A 22,517-nucleotide genomic window follows, 5' to 3' on the forward strand; every position below is an offset into this window, starting at 1 on the left:
CTCCGCTGAAGGGGGGGGGGCAGGCCTCTTAGGTGGTAACGCCATCTCTCAGGCCATGTGATTTGTTATGGTGAAGAAGATCCAAACGGCAGGTTTCATTTCTATTACAGCATGGTAGGATAAAGTAGTACTAATATTAATCTAAGTGTTCAACTTTGTTGGTAATCCTTGAGTACCGGTAGTTTTTGCGAATATCTAACTTTAAGCCTAATTGTAATTTTAATTTCTGTTTGTGCTTGAACTTATTGTAATTAGGATACGTCAGAACATAGTTTAAAAATTATTGAAGTGTATCATAGTAACTTATTAGAAATTGGAGTGCTTATTCTATTATATTGAGTCGTTTTGGGAATTTCAAAATTTAATTATAATTCCCTTTTCTGTTTGTGCTTAGTAATAATCTGTTGTAATTAGAATATGTCTGAACATAGTTTAAAATTATTATAGTGTATTACAGTATCTTATTAGAAAATAGTGTGTTTATTCTATTACGGTGAAATAATTTTGTAGTATAGTATCTGTAGTAACTCTCTTACTAGAATTAGAAGTAGTAGACTTAACTGCAGTTTAGAATTGTGTAATTCTTGTGTATTATTCTCTGTTTCCAGTAATTAACAGCAATTTTCATCCTGTTAGGGTGTTGTAGGAATAAAAAATCATACAACTAAGTAATACTGTAGCGTAGTAGTAGCCTATATTAATTACCTTAATGTCGTGTGATCTTTGTGGACTATCCTAGACAATATTTCTTTCATTTCATTTTTATTTTGCACAGAATAAGTTATTTTTCCTTTTCTTTTCATTATTCAGTAAAGAATGCCTAAGGAGTGCAAGTGTAGGAATTGTGGGTGTGGCCAGGCATTAAGGAGTATGAGGGAGGAGTTCGAGAGTTTGAGGGAGATAATTAGGATTCTCTCAGAGGACAGGAAGGAAAGTAGGCCTCCCTCAAATAATGTACAGAATACAGTAAGTGTAATAGAGGGATGGGAAGGAAAGGGGGGAATTGTAGAAGACAGGTGGTCTAATGTTTTAAGAGGAAGGAAATTGCAGGCTAAGGGCTCCATTTGGAATCAGAATTCAGGACAGGTGTCTGTGAGAAATTGGTACGAGTCACTGCAGGTAGAACAACCGAGGGAAGATGAGGAACAGGGAACTTTTGCTGAGATGTGTGGAAGTAAGAGTGAGGGAAAAGGTAGAAAAGAGAAATGTAGAGTAGTGGATAGGAAAAGACAGGTGGAGCAGGGTCATGGGATGGATAAAAGGGAGGAGGAAGTAGCTTCTGCAGCTGTCAGGAAAGATAGCACTGACAAGGAGGGGAGGGGATTAAATGGGGTGGGTAAGGTTGAGGCTCTGGTCATGGGGGATTCCATTGTTAGACATGTTGGGAAAGTGTGTGGAGGAAAGGGTACCAGGGTAGAGTGTTATCCGGGAATTAGGTTAAGGCAGATGTTGAGGAAAGTAGAAGAGAAAGAGGAGGGAAAGGAGAAGGTGGTAGTGTTTCATGTTGATACTAACAACGTAAGACAAGCAGGTATAAGTACAAACATGTTGGGGACGTGTGGGAGCTGGTAAATGCAGCACGGTTGAAGCTTAAGGAAGCGGAGATTGTTATCAGTGGAATACTGTGTAGGAGGGATACTGCCTGGAAGGTGATTAGGGATTTAAATGAGACTATGGAGTGGGCATGTGGGAAACTGAGAGTGAAATTTCTAGATCCTAATGGGTGGGTAGGAGATAGGGATCTGCACTCAGATAGCCTTCACTTAAACCGCAGTGGTATATATAAGTTGGGAAATTTGTTTAGAAGGGTTATAGGGAGGTACATTCAGGGAAACAGAGTGGTCTAGGGAGTGATGATAAGGGAACAGGGAACTGGAAATCAAGTAGGGATGACATAAAAATGTCAGTGCTCAACTGTAGAAGTATTGTAAAAAACAAAATAAAGTAATTTAATAGATAAATACTCACCAGATATTATAACAGGAGTTGAATCTGGCTGAGAAATGATATGATGGAGGCAGAAATTTTCTCACGGACCTGGAATGTGTATTGTAGAGATAGGATAGGAATGGGATTCTGGTGAAAGAAGAATTTGTAAGCTACAAAAAAGTTAAAGATGACAAACATGAAATTCTAGGTGTAAGGCTCATCTCAAAAGATAATAGGCAACTTGATATCTTTGGATGTACAGACCAGAAAAGGGTAGCGCAGATGCTGATTCAGAATTATTTGATAAGATAATCAGCTATGTGGCAAACGATAAGGAAAGGAACGTGATTGTAGCGGGTGATCTCAATTTACCAAATGTAATTGGGAAGGTAATGCGAATGACAGGAAGCATGACCAACAAATGGCAAACAAGTTAATATGGGAAGGGCATCTGATTCAGAAAGTAATGGAACCAACTAGAGGGAAGAATATTCTGGATGTGGTGCTGGTAAAACCAGATGAGCTCTATAGAGAAACGATTGTGAGGCATCCATGTAGGTTTACATCCTGATAGTTATTAACAAATTATACGGGTTATTCAGCTAAGAAGCCCACCTAATATAACTCGTGAACAGTTTAAGATACTGGCATTCTGTCTTCACTTTCGTTAATGGTATTGAGGAGCTCATAGTTCAATATGCAGTGCTTTCCTAGGCTTTTGACAAAATTTATCGTCACACGCATTTCCATATGAGAACTGCTGATGATAAATATCGAGCTTACACTTGTAGTTACTGGGACGTCATGTCGCACAGCTCACAGCACACGAGAATCGGTGTCGAGGGCATTGCCCATCACCCCTGCTGAAAGAAATGGAGCAAAGACGGGCATTTTAGATTACACGTTCCGCTCGTGTGTAATGGGGGTTGCATATGTAGCAAAGCACATCTTCCTCGTCTCAAGTTCGAATAATGCACGCCTCTAGTATCAAAGTAGGTGTACGTCCTATCTACAGTTATTCACAAATTTTGCGGGGTTATTCAGCTAAGATATCCACCCTAAATATGTCGTGCACAGTTTAAGATACTGACATTCGGTCTTCACTTTCGTTAATTGTATTAAAGGGTTCATAGTTGAACATGCAGTACTTTTCCAGGCTTTTGACACAATGTACTGGGTCACACGTTTTCATATGAGAACGTTATTTCACGCAATAACTGCCAATGATATACTATCAAGTTTCCAGTGGTAGTTACTGGTACGTCGCACAGCTTACAATACAGGAGAATTGGTCTCGAGATTCTCGCGAGAGTCTAGAAATCTGCGATGTCAGTCTCGAGAGTCTCGAGCGAGAGCATTGGCCATTACTATCTATGTGCAAGCTACGGGGAAGCAAAGTAAGTGATATGAGACTCGCCCCCATTTAATGCGTTGTCCAGCATGTGTATCCTTATGTTACACAAATTACAATAACAATGTTGGGAGGACGTGGATAGAAAGAGAATAGGGAAAGGGATGTAGGAGGGGTAAGGCGTGATTATACTTTGGCAGAACTGACGTGTAAGGGAGGGTGGGAGAATGGAGAGGGGGTGATGTAGATTTGTTATGATGGAAAATGTCTCTGTTTTTATTTTATTTATGTCTGTCATAAAACAATGTGATGTAATCAAATAAGATATTAGATCTCTCAGATATCTCATTGAGATTAAAAATGGGATTGTAATACTGCTCCAAATGTACACTGACTGACAGAGCAAATGCAACACCAAGAAGGAGTGGTCAGAACTTTATGCCAATTGCAGGGTAGACTGACGTCACTGAGGTATGCTCAAGATGTGAAATGCGCCGCTGTGCTGCGCACGTAGCGAACGATAAATGGGACACGGCGTTGGCGAATGGCCCACTTCGTACCGTGATTTCTCAGCCGACAGTCATTGTAGAACGTGTTGTCGTGTGCCACAGGACATGTGTATAGCTAAGAATGCCAGGCCGCCGTCAACGGAGGCATTTCCAGCAGAAAGACGACTTTACGAGGGGTATGGTGATCGGGCTGAGAAGGGCAGGTTGGTCGCTTCGTCAAATCGCAGCCGATACCCATAGGGATGTGTCCACGGTGCAGCGCCTGTGGCGAAGATGGTTGGCGCAGGGACATGTGGCACGTGCGAGGGGTCCAGGCGCAGCCCGAGTGACGTCAGCACGCGAGGATCGGCATATCCGCCGCCAAGCGGTGGCAGCCCCGCACGCCACGTCAACCGCCATTCTTCAGCATGTGCAAGACACCCTGGCTGTTCCAATATCGACCAGAACAATTTCCCGTCCCGTCGATTGGTTGAAGGAGGCCTGCACTCCCGGCGTCCGCTCAGAAGACTACCATTGACTCCACAGCATAGACGTGCACGCCTGGCATGGTGCCGGGCTAGAGCGACTTGGATGAGGGAATGGCGGAACGTCGTGTTCTCCGATGAGTCACGCTTCTGTTCTGTCAGTGATAGTCACCGCAGATGAGTGTGGCGTCGGCGTGGAGAAAGGTCAAATCCGGCAGTAACTGTGGAGCGCCCTACCGCTAGACAACGCGGCATCATGGTTTGGGGCGCTATTGCGTATGATTCCACGTCACCTCTAGTGCGTATTCAAGGCACGTTAAATGCCCACCACTACGTGCAGCATGTGCTGCGGCCGGTGGCACTCCCGTACCTTCAGGGGCTGCCCAATGCTCTGTTTCAGCAGGATAATGCCCGCCCACACACTGCTCGCATCTCCCAACAGGCTCTACGAGGTGTACAGATGCTTCCGTGGCCAGCGTACTCTCCGGATCTCTCACCAATCGAACACGTGTGGGATCTCATTGGACGCCGTTTGCAAACTCTGCCCCAGTGTCGTACGGACGACCAACTGTGGCAAATGGTTGACAGAGAATGGAGAACCATCCCTCAGGACACCATCCGCACTCTTATTGACTCTGTACCTCGACGTGTTTCTGCGTGCATCGCCGCTCGCGGTGGTCCTACATCCTACTGAGTCGATGCCGTGCGCATTGTGTAACCTGCATATCGGTTTGAAATAAACATCAATTATTCGTCCGTGCCGTCTCTGTTTTTTCCCCAACTTTCATCCCTTTCGAACCACTCCTTCTTGGTGTTGCATTTGCTCTGTCAGTCAGTGTATAATATAATTTGGTGGTTAGTAACATGGTATGTTGATCCAAAGGTGTGTTTTAAGTCAAGAACAAGGATGTAGTCCCCAAGCCAAAGGAATCAACTAGATGCTGTAAATTACTGGCCTGGCTGGGAATTGAATCCAAGGCTCTGTGAACCAAAGATTGCTATTCTGAGCATTTAACCAAGGAGCTGGACACATTTTTGTGTAAGTTGGTGGTGTACACTAATGTATTACTGTACTTATCATGTGGATAAATAAGTATTCCACATTTTTTAATAAAATAGGTTTGCATCGTGTGTTGTAATATTATTAAGATGAGATATAGCTTTCCTATGGAAGACCAAAATTTCAGTGGCTTCTGTTTTATTTTCATTATCTAAATCCAACCCCAAAAAAGGAGTTAAATTTACAGTGGCAAATGCTGGGATCAAGTCGTGGGCTACCACTAGACTTAGGTTACCCCTTTTCGAAGGTAGGTTTAGAAAACGTCAAGGCTTAAATGTTTTGAGCTGCAGCCAATAGCCAATAGAGAAGCCTGCTGTGTTATCAAGGCTGCTTCACAAGCTACTACCCTCGCCTCTGCTACTGACAATAATCAACACCAGGTCAGTGGAGATGGTAGCCTAAGGTTTAGCAGATTAAAGTCTGGCTTTGTGGCTAAATGGATTGGATGCTTGCGTTTGGTCCGATCACCCCAGTTCAATTCTCGGAATCAACCCTCTCGTACTGTGAATTCCCTTGGCTTGGGACTGGGTGTTCATGAAGTCTTCGGCGTTTAATTTATCCTCATTAGCTCTCCACCATGCCTATACATATGCCATGCAAAATTCTTCTTCTTCTTCTTTATATCAGCCTTTTCCCACATCACGTAGGGTCAGCGTTGCTTTGGTGGATCCTTCTCTTCCATAAATGTCTATCCAATGCTTCTTCCCTCTTCCAACCCTTTTCTCTTAAATCCCCTTCTACCTTGTCTTTCCATCTCATGGTCTTACCCTTTTCCTTGACCCTTCAATTTCCAGGTTCCCAATTCTTTTCCCCACGTAGTCCTCCCCTCTTCTCTGAACATGTCTATACCATCTTAGGCTACTTTCTTGAACCTTTTTTCCTTTGGGTCCCACTTTGATCCTCTGATGTAATCGTTCCTTACTCTATACATTCTTGTAACTCCACTCATCCATCTTAACATTCTCATTTCTGCCATTTCCATCATTCTCTCTTGGGCTTTTGTGATCGGCCAAGTTTCTGCGCTCTAAAGCATCGCAGGTCTCACCATAGATTTATAGAGCTTTCCTTTCATCCTGCAACTGATCTTATCACATAGTACACCACTCAATTTCTTCCAATTCATCCATCCATATGACTCGCAAAATTATTATTATTAAATAACAATTTTTGAATTTTACAGCTGTCATACCCATCGTTCACTGGTTTGTTAGATTCCTCCGGAGATCAGTGGTGGTGTCCGACTCATGATCACCGGGGTGTTGGCCGTGCGGTTAGGGGTGCGCAGCTGTGAGCATTCATCTGGGAGATAGTGGGTTGTCGCCATAAGACCTATCTGTGTCAGTGCGACGTATATCCACTAGCAAAAACACGACCCATAATCATGGGTTTGATTCCAACCAACAAAAGAGAACACTAAACCTGAAAGATTGCATTTCATTTTAGCACATCTACCTATAAAAAGAAAAATACAGTATATTACTCCTATAACAGTAGCCCTGCAGTGTCTTTCTACAAGTATTTAGAAGTAAATGGGAGTGAAATACCAGTAGTCTGAGTATGAGGTGAGGAAGTATATACAATGAGGAATGCATGGTTGTTAGTTAGCAGTGGCAATCTGATGGAGGCCAGCCCTGCGGTGTACGGGTAGTGTGCCTGCTTGTTACGTGGAGGCCCCGGGTTCAATTCCTGGCCAAGTCAGGGAATTTTACCTGCATCTGAGGGCTGATTTGAGATCTACTCAGCCTGTGTGATTACAATTGAGGAGCTATCTGACGGTGAGATGGCGGCCCCGGTCAAGAAAGCCAAGAATAATGGCCGACAGGATCCGTCGTGCTGACCACACGACACCTCGTAATCTGCAGGCCTTCAGGCTGAGGAGCGGTTGCTTGGTAGGCCATGGTCCTTCGGGGCTGTTGGATCTGATGGAGCGAAGCCTAGCACAACTATCGCCCCAGTCCCCGCAGCTATCGGACATACAACAGCGAGCCGCGTGAGGTGGATTGAGGGGAGAGGGACACAGAGCCTGGGCTGCAAGATCAGTCCCCGATGTCTTGCTGTCAGAAATACGTGACTATTTTTCTCATTGTTCCATTTACAAAACTGGAAAGCAATGTCTTATGCTTTTTTTTTTTTTAATGCTATTTGTTCAGGGCGTCGACCTATTGCCAAATGCTTACTATACATTATAATGTACTCTAGATTTCTATCATTCTCATTTGAGGTTTGGGCTTCACAGACACCCTGGGTAGCCCTCGGTATATGCCACTGTAAATTTAGTAAGATGTATCCAAAACAAAATTCACCTTAATTACCTAGCATTTGCTGATGACATTGCTATCCTATCCAACAACAGACAGGAAGCAATCCAGTCTGTAGGAAAACTCCATGAAATAGCAGCCAAAACAGCACTCCAAATTTCTTATAAAAAGACACATTATATGGAAGGGACTAGATCAGGTTTTAATAGTCAACCATTAACACGTTGACTACCAGCTCCTCAGCGGGTGATTGTCCGGCTTCCACATCGACCGGTTTCCACATCTGAAAAATAGAATAGGCACATCCGCGTGAAGGTTTGTCTGATGGCATACATATTCAAGAAAATCTTCATTTACAAATAAATTTACGAAAGACATAATTTCGTTGCTATTTTCAATGTCAATATTTAATCCTAACCGGCCAGTGAACTTGATTGGAGGTGGGCAATAAGACGAATGCGCATCGGTTATTTGAATGTGCTGAAGTTCACCTTGCCTAGAGCAAACGCCGGACAAGCCATCCATCTAATTTTTGATCTGTTTTTTGATATGCTCTATTGGTGGAAAAGAATCTAATTCCCCCCATGGGAACTTAGAATTTCCATTTGGAATTGCTAGGCGGGCATTAATTCCATTGTGGAGTTTTATCTCCCGTATGCAGTTATCAGACGGTGCTTCATAAATGAGCTTCTGATAAGTTCACCTGCATACACCCCAGCGTCAGTGGGTAGGGTCTGACACATCCCACTCTGAAGAGTCTAGTGTCAGACCTAAGACGAAACGCTGGTTAATAGAGCAAACGCCGGACAAGCCATCCATCTAATTTTTGATCTGAATAATGAAGAACGTCAAGAAAAACTCTGGTGAACTAAATGCAATGGCTTTCATTGATGATTTTATGATCTCGGGAGGAACTGAGGAACAAGTACACTTGAGACTCAATGAATAGAGGATTAAGTTCCAGGAATTCAATCTCAATATAAGCGAACCCAAAACATTAGTGAACCGAGCAAGTTGGCCGTGCAGTTAGGGGCGCTGCTGTGAGCTTGCATTCGGGAGATAGTGAGTTCAAGCCCCACTGTTGGCAGCTCTGAAGATGATTTTCTGCGGTTTCCCATTTTCACACCAGGCAAATGCTAGGACTGTACCTTAATTAAGGCCATGGCTGCTTCATTCCTACTCCTAGGCCTTTCCTATCCCATCGTCACCATAAGACCTATCTGTGTCCGTGCGACGTAAAACAAATTGGAAAAAAAAAAAAAAAAAAACAGTAGTGATAGCAATAAACAGAAAAGGATGAGCAGCAAACATCAAGCTAGGAAACCAGCCACTGGAAAGTGTGGAAAACTTTAAACACCTCGGCAGTGTTATATCTTCGGATACACTAGCCACAAAGGAGGTGGCAAATAGAGTGCAGAAGAGCTCTCACTTTTACCAACAAGTATGAAACACTCCTCTGGGATCCCAAAGTACCAACAATATCATAGCTAGTGATGCTGTCAGTACTTCATACCAATCTTAACATTGGTATCGAAACCTACTCCTTCCCCCTCACCCTCATCAAGATTGCAGGCATCTGTGATGAGGTTCCTTAGGTCCACAATTCAAAAAACCAAACTGGACGGATTAAGGAATGATGTACCGAGTTCGATAGCTGCACTGTTGATAAACTTAACCATGACAGGTTAATATGGTTGTTTGATCCGTATTGACTTGTCTGAATGTATTACAGAACTATTTAAAATTGTTTTATTTGAATCCGCCTTGTCATTACACTTATTAATGAAAGAAAACTATTTATTTAAACATACATGTTTCATGAAGTCATGTATGGTTAAATAAATAGTTTTCTTTCATTAATAAGTGTAATGACACGGGGATTCAAGTAAAACTATTTTAAATAGTTCTGTAATACATTCAATAGTTGCAGTCACTAAAGTGCGGCCAGTGTCCAGTATTCGGGAGATAGTGGGTTCAAACCGCTCTATCAGCACCCCTGAAGATGGTTTTCCATGGTTTCCCATTTTCACACCAGTCAAATGCTGGGGCTGTACCTTAAGGCCATGGCCGCCTCCTTCCCACTCCTAGACCTTTCCTGTCCCATCATCGCCATAAGACCTATCTGTGTCGGTGCGACGTGAAGCAACTTGTAAAAGAAAAAATAATAAGATTATTGGCTTTACGTCCCACTAACTACTTTTACTGTTTTCGGAGACGCCAAGGTACCGGAATTTAGTCCCGCAGGAGTTATTTTACGTGCCAGTAAATCTACCAACATGAGGCTGATGTATGTGAGCACCTTCAAATACCACCGGACTGAGCCAGACACAAACCTGCCAAGTTGGGGTCAGAAGGCCAGCGTCTCAACCGTCTGAGCCACTCAACCCGGCAAAAAAAAAAAGGAATGATGTGGTTAGAAAGGAAGCTGGGATTGAGACATCATTCTTAGATCAGATCAGCATGTCCAGATTGAGGTGGTTTGGGCATGTAATGAGGATGGAGCCAACAAGGACAGCTTACATTAACTTGGAGAGACATGTGGCAGGAAAACAGATGGTGGGAAGACCTGGAGCCCACTGGATGTAGATTGTAAAGACGGACGTTGCAGATCGGGGAAGGACCCTGGAGACGTCATTAACAACAGAACATATTGCAAGTTATAAATCTCATTCCGTATTGACGGTTGTCACTTTACAAATGTAAGTATTTATAAAATCCTCCTTATCAATACAATGCAAATCAACTCATCTGTGAGATGGAACAAAGTCTATACATGTTTCAGCCTATTCTCAAGGCCATCTTCAGTAGCAGAACAATTATTACATAACACAAACAAATTAAAACCTTGATGAAGTTAAATGACAGTGATCATGATTAATGAATTAAAAACATATTGAGGTACAAAGTCCTCTCGTTCTCGTCTGATGGGTCATTCTTGATTGTCAAATAAAACTTGCTGACTGTTAAAATGAAAACACTGTGCTAAGCAGTGTAGTGAGACCGTCAATACCATGGATTAAAACGTGTTTAACATCTGTAATGAGAAACGGAATTATGAGTGGATGAAAAGCAAGTTAAGAAATAATGTAAGAAAAGAAAACTCACTTAACTTACTTGTAAATAAAAGTTGTTGTCTCGAATGGAAATGACCTTGTCAGTCTCAAGTCACATCGACAACTAAGCTTGTGTGTGGCTTACCATGTATGTGTGCCGATGCGGTTGGGTGGGGGAATGGAGAGGGAGGGACGAGGTGAATCACGGGAGGAGGGTGTTCAAGGAAGGGCGGGTCTTGTTCTAGAATGTCGGTAGTGAAACGCGTTTTTATTAATAAATTGTTCACAGATAAGCGGGACAAAGTTTTCCAATAATATATTTTTCTTTCCATTGATTTCATTTAAGTTGTGCATGGGACTGTTATATTGATCTCACTTACTTTACAAAAGGAGTATATTTATTACCCCACCTATTCAATACAATTAATACCACATTATGTGGTTAAATAAACATAGAAATTCTAAATTTTATGGGGACATGTTTTGTCCTTCTTTTATTGGGCATCATCAGCCTTGTTTAATCTTAAAGCAAACATTATTTAGAATTGTAATTGTTATATTAGTCGATATCTATATAAATATTCTCTAGTATATTTAGTAAGGGACCTTTCTGTTAATAGTGTAAGATCCTTAAATCTTGGTCAATTGTTGTGTATTTGTGATTTTTCTCTCTACACAAAAATTGATCAAAATTTAAAGATCTACACTATGAACAGAAAGGTCCCTTACTTACTATATTAGAGAATATTTATACAGATATCGACCAATATAACAATCCCATGCACAACTTAAATGAAATCAATGAAAAGAAAAATATATTATTGGAAACCTTTGTGGTCCATAACCCGTTAGAGGAGAGATCCTCACTTGGACTATGTGCAAGTAGGGTAGCATCCTGCTTCATGAATTTACCGAGCTCAGAACACTTTAAGCGAGCCTCGGACCTATGGGAGTAATGGAGTCCCACTCCCATTTGACAGGCGAGGGACTCCTTGGAAACAACTTGGCGAACTAAATGGAATTCGATGGGGAGCTATCAATATTAATGGGGCTTATGGAAGAAAGAAGGTAGAACTGGCTAAGTCAGCAAAGAGGATGCATCTGGATGTGCTAGGAGTAAGTGATATTTGGGTAAGGGGAGATAATGAGGAAAAGATAGGAGATTATAAAGTGTACTTGACGGGTGTTAGAAAGGGAAGGGCAGAGTCTGGGGTAGAGCTCTTTATCAGGAATACCATTGCACGCAACATAGTTTCTGTTAGGCACGTAAATGAGTAAATGATGTGGGTAGATTTGTCAGTTGGAGGAATTAGGACAAGAATTGTGTCCGTGTATTCACCATGTGAGGGTGCAGATGAGGATGAAGTTGACAAGTTTTATGAAGCATTGAGTGACATCGTGGTCAGGGTCAACAGCAGGGATAGAATAGTGCTAATGGGCGATTTCAATGTGAGAGTTGGGAATACAACTGAAGGATACGAAAGGGTGATTGGTAAATGTGGGGAAGATATGGAAGCTAAAGGGAATGGGAAGCGTTTGCTGGACTTCTGTGCTAGTATGGGTTTAGCTGTTACGAATACATTCTTCAAGCATAAGGCCATTCGCCGCTACACATGGGAGGCCAGGGGTACCAGATCCATAATAGACTATATCTTGACAGACTTTGAATTCAGGAAATCTGTTAGGAATGTACGAGTTTTTCGCTGATTTTTCGATGATACAGACCACTATCTGATCTGTAGTGAACTATCTCAAGGCCTAGGGTAGAGAAAGTGAAATCTGTCTGCAAACGAATAAGGGTAGAAAATCTCCAGGACGAGGAAATCAGACAGAAGTACATGGATATTATTAATGAGAAATTTCGAACAGTAGACAGTAAGCAGGTTCAGGATATAGAAAGTGAATGGGTGGCATATAGGGATGCTGTAGTAGAAACAGCAAGGGAATGCCTAGGAACAACTGTGTGTAAAGATGGGAAAATGCAAACATCTTGGTGGAATGATGAAGTGAGAGCAGCCTGTAAACGTAAAAAGAAGGCTTATCAGAAATGGCTCTAAACAAGGGCCAAGGAAGACAGGGAGTTGTACGTAGATGAAAGAAACAGAGCGAAACAAATAGTTGTTGAATCCAAAAAGAAGTCATGGGAAGATTTTGGTAATAACCTGGAAAGGCTAGGTCAAGCAGCAGGGAAACCTTTCTGGACAGTAATAAAGAATCTTAGGAAGGGAGGGAAAAAGGAAATGAACAGTGTTTTGAGTAATTCAGGTGAACTCATAATAGATCCCAGGGAATCACTGGAGAGGTGGAGAGAATATTTTGAACATCTTCTCAATGTAAAAGGAAATCATCATGGTGGTGTTGCAAACAGCCAAGCTCATGGGGAGGAGGAAAATGATGTTGGTGAAATTATGCTTGAGGAAGTGGAAAGGATAGTAAATAAACTCCATTGTCATAAGGCAGCAGGAATAGATGAAATTAGACCTGAAGTGGTGAAGTATAGTGGGAAGGCAGGGATGAAATGGCTTCATAGAGTAGTAAAATTAGTGTGGAGTGTTGGTAAGGTACCTTCAGATTGGACAAAGGCAGTAATTACACCTATCTATAAGCAAGGGAACAGGAAGGATTGCAACAATTATCAAGGTATCTCATTGATTAGTATACCAGGCAAACTATTCACTGGCATCTTGGAAAGGAGGGTGCAATCAGTCATTGAGAGGAAGTTGGATGAAAACCAGTGTGGTTTCAGACCACAGAGAGGCTGTAAGGATCAGATTTTCAGTATGCGCCAGGTAATTGAAAAATGCTACGAGAGGAATAGGCAGTTGTGTTTATGTTTCGTAGATCTAGAGAAAGCATATGGCACGGTACCGAGGGAAAAGATGTTCACTATACTGGGGGACTATGGAATTAAAGGTAGATTATTAAAATCAATCAAAGGCATTTATGTTGACAATTGGGCTTCAGTGAGAATCGATGGTAGAATGAGCTCTTGGTTCAGGGTACTTACAGGAGTTAGACAAGGCTGTAATCTTTCACCTTTGCTGTTCGTAGTTTACGTGGATCATCTGCTGAAAGGTATAAAATGGCAGGGAGGGATTCAGTTAGGTGGAAATGTAGTAAGCAGTTTGGCCTATGCTGACGACTTGGTCTTAATGGCAGACTGTGCCGAAAGCCTGCAGTCTAATATCTTGGAACTTGAAAATAGGTGCAATGAGTATGGTATGAAAATTAGCCTCTCGAAGACTAAATTGATGTCAGTAGGTAAGAAATTCAACAGAACTGAATGTCTGATTGGTGATACAAAGCTAGAACAGGTTGATAATTTCAAGTATTTAGGTTGTGTGTTCTCCCAGGATGCTAATATAGTGAGATTGAATCAAGGTGTAGTAAAGCTAATGCAGTGAGCTCACAGTTGCGATCAGCAGTATTCTGTAAGAAGGAAGTCAGCTCCCAGACAAAATTATCTTTACATCGGTCTGTTTTCAGACCAACTTTGCTTTACGGGAGCGAAAGCTGGGTGGACTCAGGATATCTTATTCATAAGTTAGAAGTAACAGACATGAAAGTAGCAAGAATGATTGCTGGTACAAACAGGTGGGAACAATGGCAGGAGGGTACTCGGAATGAGGAGATAAAGGCTAATTTAGGAATGAACTCGATGGATGAAGCTGTTCGCATAAACCGGCTTCGGTGGTGGGGTCATGTGAGGCGAATGGAAGAGGATAGGTTATCTAGGAGAATAATGGACTCTGCTATGGAGGGCAAGAGAAGTAGAGGAAGACCAAGACGATGATGGTTAGACTCTATTTCTAACGATTTAAAGATAAGAGGTATAGAACTAAATGAGGCCACAACACTAGTTGCAAATCAGGGATTGTGGCAACGTTTAGTAAATTCTCAGAGGCTTGCAGACTGAACGCTGAAAGGCATAACAGTCTATAATGATAATGAATGTATGTATGTATGTATGTATGGAAACCTTTGTCTCACTTATCAGTGAACAATTTATTAATAAGAACAAGTTTCACTACCGACATTCTAGAACAAGACCCGCCCTTCCCTCAACACCCTCCTCCCGTGACTCACCTTCTCTCTCCCGCTTCGCCCCTCCCTCTCCATTCCCCCACCCAACCGCATCGGCACACATATTGACTATGATTAATCCTAAAATAGCATCCACTCAGAGCTCTGACTTGGAGATGGAATTAATGGTTGGTGATGCCTGCAATGCGAGGCGAAACATGTACCATACTCTCAATGTAATGACATTGTTATAGTCATAAAGACTCAACCAGTATTGAATAGGTGGTTTCAATAAATTAATGTTTAATATTTAATAATTAATGTTGGGTGATGCCAATTTCTCATTCTGCTTTTATTTATTTTTTTGTGGTCGGTGTTGCCTGTATTTTCCTTTTGTCCCCATATAATTTAGTTTCACTGAGAATATCATCAAATATTTCATCATCAAAACATACATGAAAATATTCTACAGTATCAAAGTTTGATGGAAATATTGACCCTTGATCAATATTATGAAAGGTAATAATATTTGTTGGCCCAGGGTTCCTATTACTCACGTCCGTCCAGTCGTCCGCTCTGTCGCTGTTTGTGCCAGCGTTACTAGTGTCGTTGTTGCACTCAGACGAGCTGGAGAAAGAATTTTCGTCCTCAGACTCACATTCAAATCAGACACTTCTTTGACCTATCCTCCAATATTGACACTCTGTCTGTATCACTGTACTGTTTTCGTGATGTCATTTAACCAGACAACCGCAAAAAAATACGTAAGAAACACGCACATGAGAAAACTGCGTCACGCAACGTATGTATTACGTAACTCCCACAAACAGGAGAACAAATTCAGCAAGATACTGCGGGGATTTGCCTCACCGGAAGAGTTGAGAACAGCTCCTGCCATCTCTGAGCACATTTGGGTACCTCCTCGGCTAATAAACCCGCGATTTTCGAACGGAACATACATATATTTCGGCACGCAAAGGGTTAATCCTTACTTTCACTTTCCCCAAATCCATTCACCTCATACTTCAGCTGTGTGTAGACAGCTGGATCTGTACGCAGGGCTACGGGCCACAATGATTGTTCGTTGGTTCGATTCCACAGACAGTCCAGTAATTCACACAGTCACATGCAGTGAACATCCAAACAGCTCAGCAGTATTCAACAGCAGGACAATACTCACAACAGCGAACATTAACATGGTCCATTTATCCTCACGATAGTGGGTTTCCTCGCTGGATCATGGCAAGCCTCAATCCACAGAAATACACAAACACAGAGTACACTCAGGTAGTACACGTCTTCTGTTCCATCGTCTCCAGTCCATCTACTCACTGGTCTCTCCAACACTACAACGACAACTCCTCGTTCAGACCTCAGCGGGACACTAGCAACAGCCAAACCTCTGTCACCCTCAGCCCAGCCACCGAACCGATGAGAACAATACACGGAAAGGTCAGCCCCACCCAACAAGCTGGCTGGGAGATCCCAGGTCGTCTGAGTCACTAGCCCCTTCCTGGAAGTAACGAAAGAGGCTACCAAGGGGCTGGCATGTAAAAATGTATATAAGAAAACACATAGGTCCAATAAAACTGCTCGATGGACCCTCCTCTTAACCACTACAGGATCAGATAAAGCTTCACCTACTCGAATTCTCTGAGCTTATTTTCTAGAAATTTAGCCACCCATTCTGTTGGTTTTTTGTCTATTGCAATAACCCTTACTTTCATCAATAACCTTCCCTGTCAAAGGAGGGAGGAGGGAGAAAGGAGGGCACACCCTACCTCACTGACAGACCCTGCCTCCAACCGATTTCAACGAGCTTCAATGTACTTGTTGTGGTACACTCAACAGCAAGTCACGTAGATGGGTTAAGGTCAATATGCTTTCATTTTCAAAAGAACTGAGTTCAAATGTCATGATGCAGGATCCACTTCAGACCAAGTGGAAATCATAAAACACTAAAAGATGAACAAATTTTACTTAAACATGTCAGGTCCACAGCCTAATAATTTCCAAAAAATTGGTGAATCCCCAAATCCAATGCAATGCATATATACTTGGAGAGGTACACTGCAGTGAACCAGAGTGGTGGATGAGTGGTTAGCGTACTTGTCTGTGAACCTCGACGACGTGAGTTCGAGTCTCATTGTAACTATACTTATTGACAAAATAAATTATTATTTGAGGAAACATGAAGATAAACTTGCAAACAAAAATATTATGCAAGTTGCAGTTCACTTTATTTTTTACTTTTATTTTTTACGTTTACGTTTACATTAAATTTAGGTAAAAAATAAAGTGTACTGAAATTTGCGTAATATTTTTGTTCGCAAGTTTATCTTCACGTTCCCTCAAATAATAATTTATTTTGTCCGAAAAGTATAGCTACGATGAGACTCGAACTCACGTCATTGAGGTTCACAGGCCCAGATGAGTGCGGTGTACCGCACCAAGTATCTATGCGATGCATTGGAATTAGGGATTCATCAATTTTTTGGAAATTATTTGGCTGCGGACCTGACGTGTAAGTAAAATTTGTTTGTCTTTTAGTGTTTGTGTGAAGTGTGAAGTTTCGTCTTAATTAGACATAAAATATATAGTATTGACTAGGAGGATTAAAATAGTTTTGTACAATTTTGTAAGAAGTTCAACCGTCAATATGGATATAACAGGAGATTCATAGTCTGTAATTTTAGTGTTTTATCATCTTCACTTGGTCCGAAGCGGATCCCGTCTCATGATATTTGACCTCTATTTTTTTGAAAATGAAAGCGTGTTGACCTAAACCCTTCTACACACGTTACCGTACTGTTGAGTGTCCCCCAACACATACATTGAAGCTCATTGAAATTGGCTGGACGCAGGGTCTGCCCTCGCCTTGTAAGTGGATATATCAGTATTATGATAAGATATTAAATCAAGCACATTTCTTTTACTTTCTAGGCATATGGTAGCTAGAATTTAAATCCCATAAAACTGCAAGCTCATCTATTTTGCTTCAGTCACAAGAAGTTCCTTATGTAGCTTTGAATACCGGTACAAATTTATTTCTCATGTAACTAAATAAAGTAATTTGTGTAAAAAAAAAAAAAAAAAAACTAGCTATTTGACTGGCTTTAGAGGTTATTAAATTTTTATGCAATATTACCTTTTTATGATTCAGTCTCCTAAGAACTGTAGCCTCCATGGCTCAGGCGGCAGCGCCTCAGTCTCTCACCACTGGGTTCCGTGGTTCACATCCCGGTCGGTCACTCCATGTGGGATTTATGCTGGACAAAGCGGAGGCGGGACAGGTTTTTCTCCGAGTACTCCAGTTTTCCCTGTCATCTTTCATTCCAGCAACACTCTTCAGTATCATTTCATCTGTCAGTCATTAATCATTGCGCCAGAGGAGTGCAACAAGCTTCGGCAGCCAGCACAATTCCTATCCTTGCTGCAAGATGGGGGCTTCATTCATTCCATCCCTGACCCAGTCACTGACTGGAAAACAGGTTGTAGGTTTTCTTCTTCTCTCTCTTGAGAACTGCCAAATTTGTTCCTATTTTCATAGAAACTATGTGGCCGTGCAGATAGGGGGATAGTGAGTTCGAACCCCACTGTTGGCAGCCCTGAAGATAGTTTTCCATGGTTTCCCATTTTCACACCAGGCAAATGCTGGGGCTGTACCTTAATTAAGGCCATGGCCATTTCCTTACCACTCCTAGGCCTTTCCTATCCCATCATCACCATAAGACCTATCTGTGTCGGTGCAACATAAAGCAAATAGCACAGAAACTATGTAAGATTTCTTTCAGATTCTATGGTTTTTATATGCTTAAATTATGTATCATTTGTATGGTATTATATTATCACATGGTTAGTGATGGTAAACAAATATAGATGGCTGCAACAAGGTAACAAGTTTCAGCTGCATCTGTTCTCAAGCTATCACAGGTGCATATAACAAATTGTGTTATCTGGTGGTAAACATCCAGGTTGCTGACTGTCTAGTAAAGTTAACTTGGCTGTAAAATGCATTGTGGAAGCCATTCAAGGTAGGTAGAATTTAATAAAATTATTTATTGAAAGACTAGGCATTGTAACTAAAAGATTAATTCTCTAAGATATACTCTATTTCATCATACGAAGTTACCTCTACTTCTTCCATGAAAGAAATATCTGTTTCTCTTTTCTCAGCTAGCATTCTATTTATATGTTCTCTTTCACTGAGCACAGCATGAATGGAATCTGTAAACTGTTCATTATTTGACTTGTTGTCCTCATATGATAATTCAGAAAATATATATGAATCATTGTGCTCCATTTTTGAAAGTAGTAAGTCTGTATTTTCTAATTCAATGAGGTTCTGACGTGCAGTTACTTGGGCTGTTTCATTTGATGTAATGATTTCATTAGCAGTTCTTAATGCGTCTATTAGCTTTTGTCCTTTAGAATGTAACTCAGATTTTCCTCCAGGTATACTTCCCCATAACATAAAATGCAATTTTGAAATGCAAAGTCCTCTAGAGCCACTGTTTATATACCAGAGCATTTTATCAAGATCTTCCATTAATACAAAATGTTGGAGACTTGTTGCTTCCTGTGGAATGTCTTCCAGTGTGCAGTATGGTAGAACCACAGAAAAAAACCTCTTTCGAGATTTACAGAAGTGTTCTGCAAGAAGACGCAAGCCCTCTCGATCAACATCACGATAAATTCCTGCTTCATATTGGGCATCTTGTTGTGGAGATGTAATCACCATAACAGCATCAGCAGACTTGAATGTTTCTTGACACCAGTTGAAAGGATTCTAAAGAAAATAAATATGACATTAAAAAGCATATTTGCTACAATACTTGGAATACATTATTAGTCTACTGATGATTCTGATTTGAAACTTTAAAAAAAAGAAGAAAGTCAGGTGGAAAAAATCAATGCTAATGTAAAGAGGAACTCTGAAATTTTATGTTATGGTTTGCAGAAATTGGAACAATATTTGCTGCAAGTATACAGGTGTATCATAACTATACCGACAAAAATATCAGGGATGCTCTTTGTGTTATGTTAATCCAAGAAGTGCCAAGGATTGCTGAAAATGGCTTACTACCCCTTCCTGTAGTGCCAGGATCACTTTTTGAGATCCTCAGTAAATGTGTATTTTCTTGACTGTTATGCCATCTGTTGGTGAAACATCATACTGCATCAATTTGAATACCTCTAGTTCTCACTTATCATCACTATTACCACTTTAGGTAGTATTTGTTGGAGTTTCATGTCTATACAAATCTCGTATCTAGTAGTTGTCATGTGACTGTAGTAAACAAACTTGGCAGCATCGAAATCATAACCACTGTAAACTGAATCTAATATTTTACAAGCTCTTGATGATGGTAGTGACTTAAGTAGTGAAAATGATAGTGAAAATCATTCTGAGTACATTGAAAATCCAGTGAGGCTGGAGGAAGTTTGGATAATTTGTCAGAGACAATACACCATTGCAGACAACTGTATGTGCGACAACAGCAGAAAAGCGAGGGCAATGCAGACATTAGAGTCCAGGATGTAATGTGGGAGTCCATGAAACATGCTGGGATCAATTAGAGCACTTCTTCAGAGGAAGAGGGCACCAAAGGAAGAAAGCACAGGAAGATGAAGTAGAATCAGAATATGCTGGAAGAAAAAATTGAACATTTTCTTTTTCTCCTATTGTGATGTAAAGTGTTCTAGGAATGCTAATCATGTATAGATTTTCATGAAACTTTCAGAGTTATTTCAGCATTGTAGGATGAACATTTTGTACTTTTTTGTTATGATACTTTTTTTGTAAATCCACTTTTTTAAGATAACAGAAATTTGAATGAACAAGAAGTTTGCTTTCTGTAAAGGGTCTTTAGTTCCAATATTTTCATTTTTATATGTCTTTATCGTGAAACAACTCTTTCTGATCAAAATGGTGCATATATTGTTGGCTTCTGATAATATTTACCAATTTAAAAAATATTTTCTAAACCATAACAGTTTCAGCATTAATGCCTGGCATACAGAATATAGCATTGGCACTTGTAGGGTTAAGAACCAAGGTGCAATCGGATTGGCAGAGAACATTTTTCTTTTCGAGAAAATGAGGTAACTTTGTTACTTCTGCACATGCAGTTCAAGTTGACAAACTTGGTGTATTTGCTATGCCAGAGCGCCCTGCTGCCTGTTGCTGTGCGTCAGAGGAGGAGGGGGCTATTGAACATCTACTGTAATCAAACGATTGGGTGTATTGTTTCCTTTATTCAGTATTCGAAGGAGTGTCAAGATGGCGGCTGGAGGAGACACGCGCAAGCTTAGTGCTGCTGCAGTTTGTGTTGTTTGTGTGGTAATAATCAGAGTTGTTGCGCTTTACGGTTCTCTGCACGGGTCTATTCGAGTTAAGGAATCGGTGTGTGCAAGTGAAAAAGTGAGTTCTCCTTTTGAATGGCTACTAGCAGAGAGAAACTACTACATTCCGGCGTTCTCTCTGACTGGATGCGCCATTTTCCAGACTTATAGGCGCCTCCTACTGGCTCGGAGCCGGACAAGCCTAGGCCTGGTCGCTCAGCGATTAGGGGCTTGCTTTGCCTCCTACTACTGGCTGGAGATGTCCACTTAAACCCCGGTCCCACCACTTGTGAAATGAAAACAGACATAAACATCTATTGTCAAAATGTGCGAAGCCTAAACAATAAGTTGTCTGATTGTGAACTATCCCTGCCAGACTTAAGAGAAGTTGACGTGATTGGACTTACGGAAACATGGCTCTCTTGGGCTAGTGACAGTGAACTACCACTCAGTGCTAATTACAGCATATTCCGTCGTGATCGCGCTACTCTAGGTGGTGGGGTGTTGCTAGCAGTGAACAGTGCTTTACCATGTAAACGAAGGACAGATCTCGAACGGAACTGTGAGTTAGTGTGGGTGGAGCTACTCTTTCCTCGACGCCCTGTACTTGTGGGATGTTACTACAGACCACCAAACAGCCCATTCAGTGACCTTGAACACTGTCTGGACTCAGTCATTGCAGCTCTCCCTCATGGTGAAGTAATTTTAATGGGCGACTTTAACTTGTCTATAAAGTGGTCTTCTCCAACTACCGGACTGTCAGCTAACAACTATGACACATACTTTATAGACAGTTTTATTAATGGCCTCGGACTGAAACAGTTTAATATGTACCCAACCCGTGGACCCAACACCCTGGACTTCATACTCTCCTCATTAGAACTTAAAACAATAACCCCAGGCAGAAACCTTTTCCTGTGCGACCACCAGTCCCTCGATGCTACACTCCTCCTTCCCCACCCCTCCTCAAAGCCTCACAGCAGGACATCCTACCGCCCTACCTACATCTGGCGCCGTGCCGACTGGCCTGCAATGTGTCGTGCCCTGGAATGCCTTCCCTGGAGTCTGCTCGAAATAGCTGATATCGAATCGGCTCTTGACCTGCTGTACGACTGGCTGCAAGCTGCAATTAAAGACTTCGTACCTGCACAACGGGATACTACTAGCAAACATCAACACTGGATATCACAAGAGACCAGACTGATACTATTTAATAAGAAGAGAGCTTGGCGCCTGTGGAAAGACTTCCCTAACCCACACACTCACAATACCTTCGTTAAAATCCGCCGCCACGCGAGGTTTATGGTCAGAAGAGACTACAAAGCACACGTAGACACTGTCACTGAAAACGTCCGCAGCAATCCCAAGCGCTACTGGAGTCTCATCAACACACGGAGAAGGACGGAGCGGATTCCTGTCAGCGTGAACCACAACGATGCAACAGCAGATGGCGCCGATCGCAATGAACTGTTCAACAGGTATTTCTTCTCCAACTTCTCCCCTCCCTTACAAAACCAACCGCTCC

The 22,517-nt window shown here is 41.7% G+C and overlaps 1 protein-coding gene across 4 annotated transcripts in view; it reads right to left on the minus strand.

Annotated features, from left to right (window-relative positions):
• The window catches only part of LOC136858757 (uncharacterized), a 125,905-nt gene that overhangs the window by 6,276 nt on the left and 97,112 nt on the right, over nucleotides 1-22,517 (minus strand). For 3 of the 4 annotated variants that reach the window (XM_067138534.2, XM_068225685.1, XM_068225683.1), the window contains 2 exons: nucleotides 17,796-19,436; nucleotides 10,230-10,605 (listed from right to left, as the gene is read on the minus strand). In XM_067138534.2, coding sequence (XP_066994635.2) covers nucleotides 18,738-19,436 — 699 coding nt within the window. In that variant the 3' untranslated portion in view covers nucleotides 10,230-10,605; nucleotides 17,796-18,737. Of the gene's footprint in view, nucleotides 1-10,229; nucleotides 10,606-17,795; nucleotides 19,437-22,517 lie in introns of those variants that run through there. The other variant, XM_068225684.1, reaches the window with a different exon arrangement.

Source organism: Anabrus simplex, chromosome 1 (genome assembly GCF_040414725.1).
Source record: "Anabrus simplex isolate iqAnaSimp1 chromosome 1, ASM4041472v1, whole genome shotgun sequence".
In the NCBI taxonomy this organism is placed as follows: Eukaryota; Metazoa; Arthropoda; class Insecta; order Orthoptera; family Tettigoniidae; genus Anabrus; species Anabrus simplex.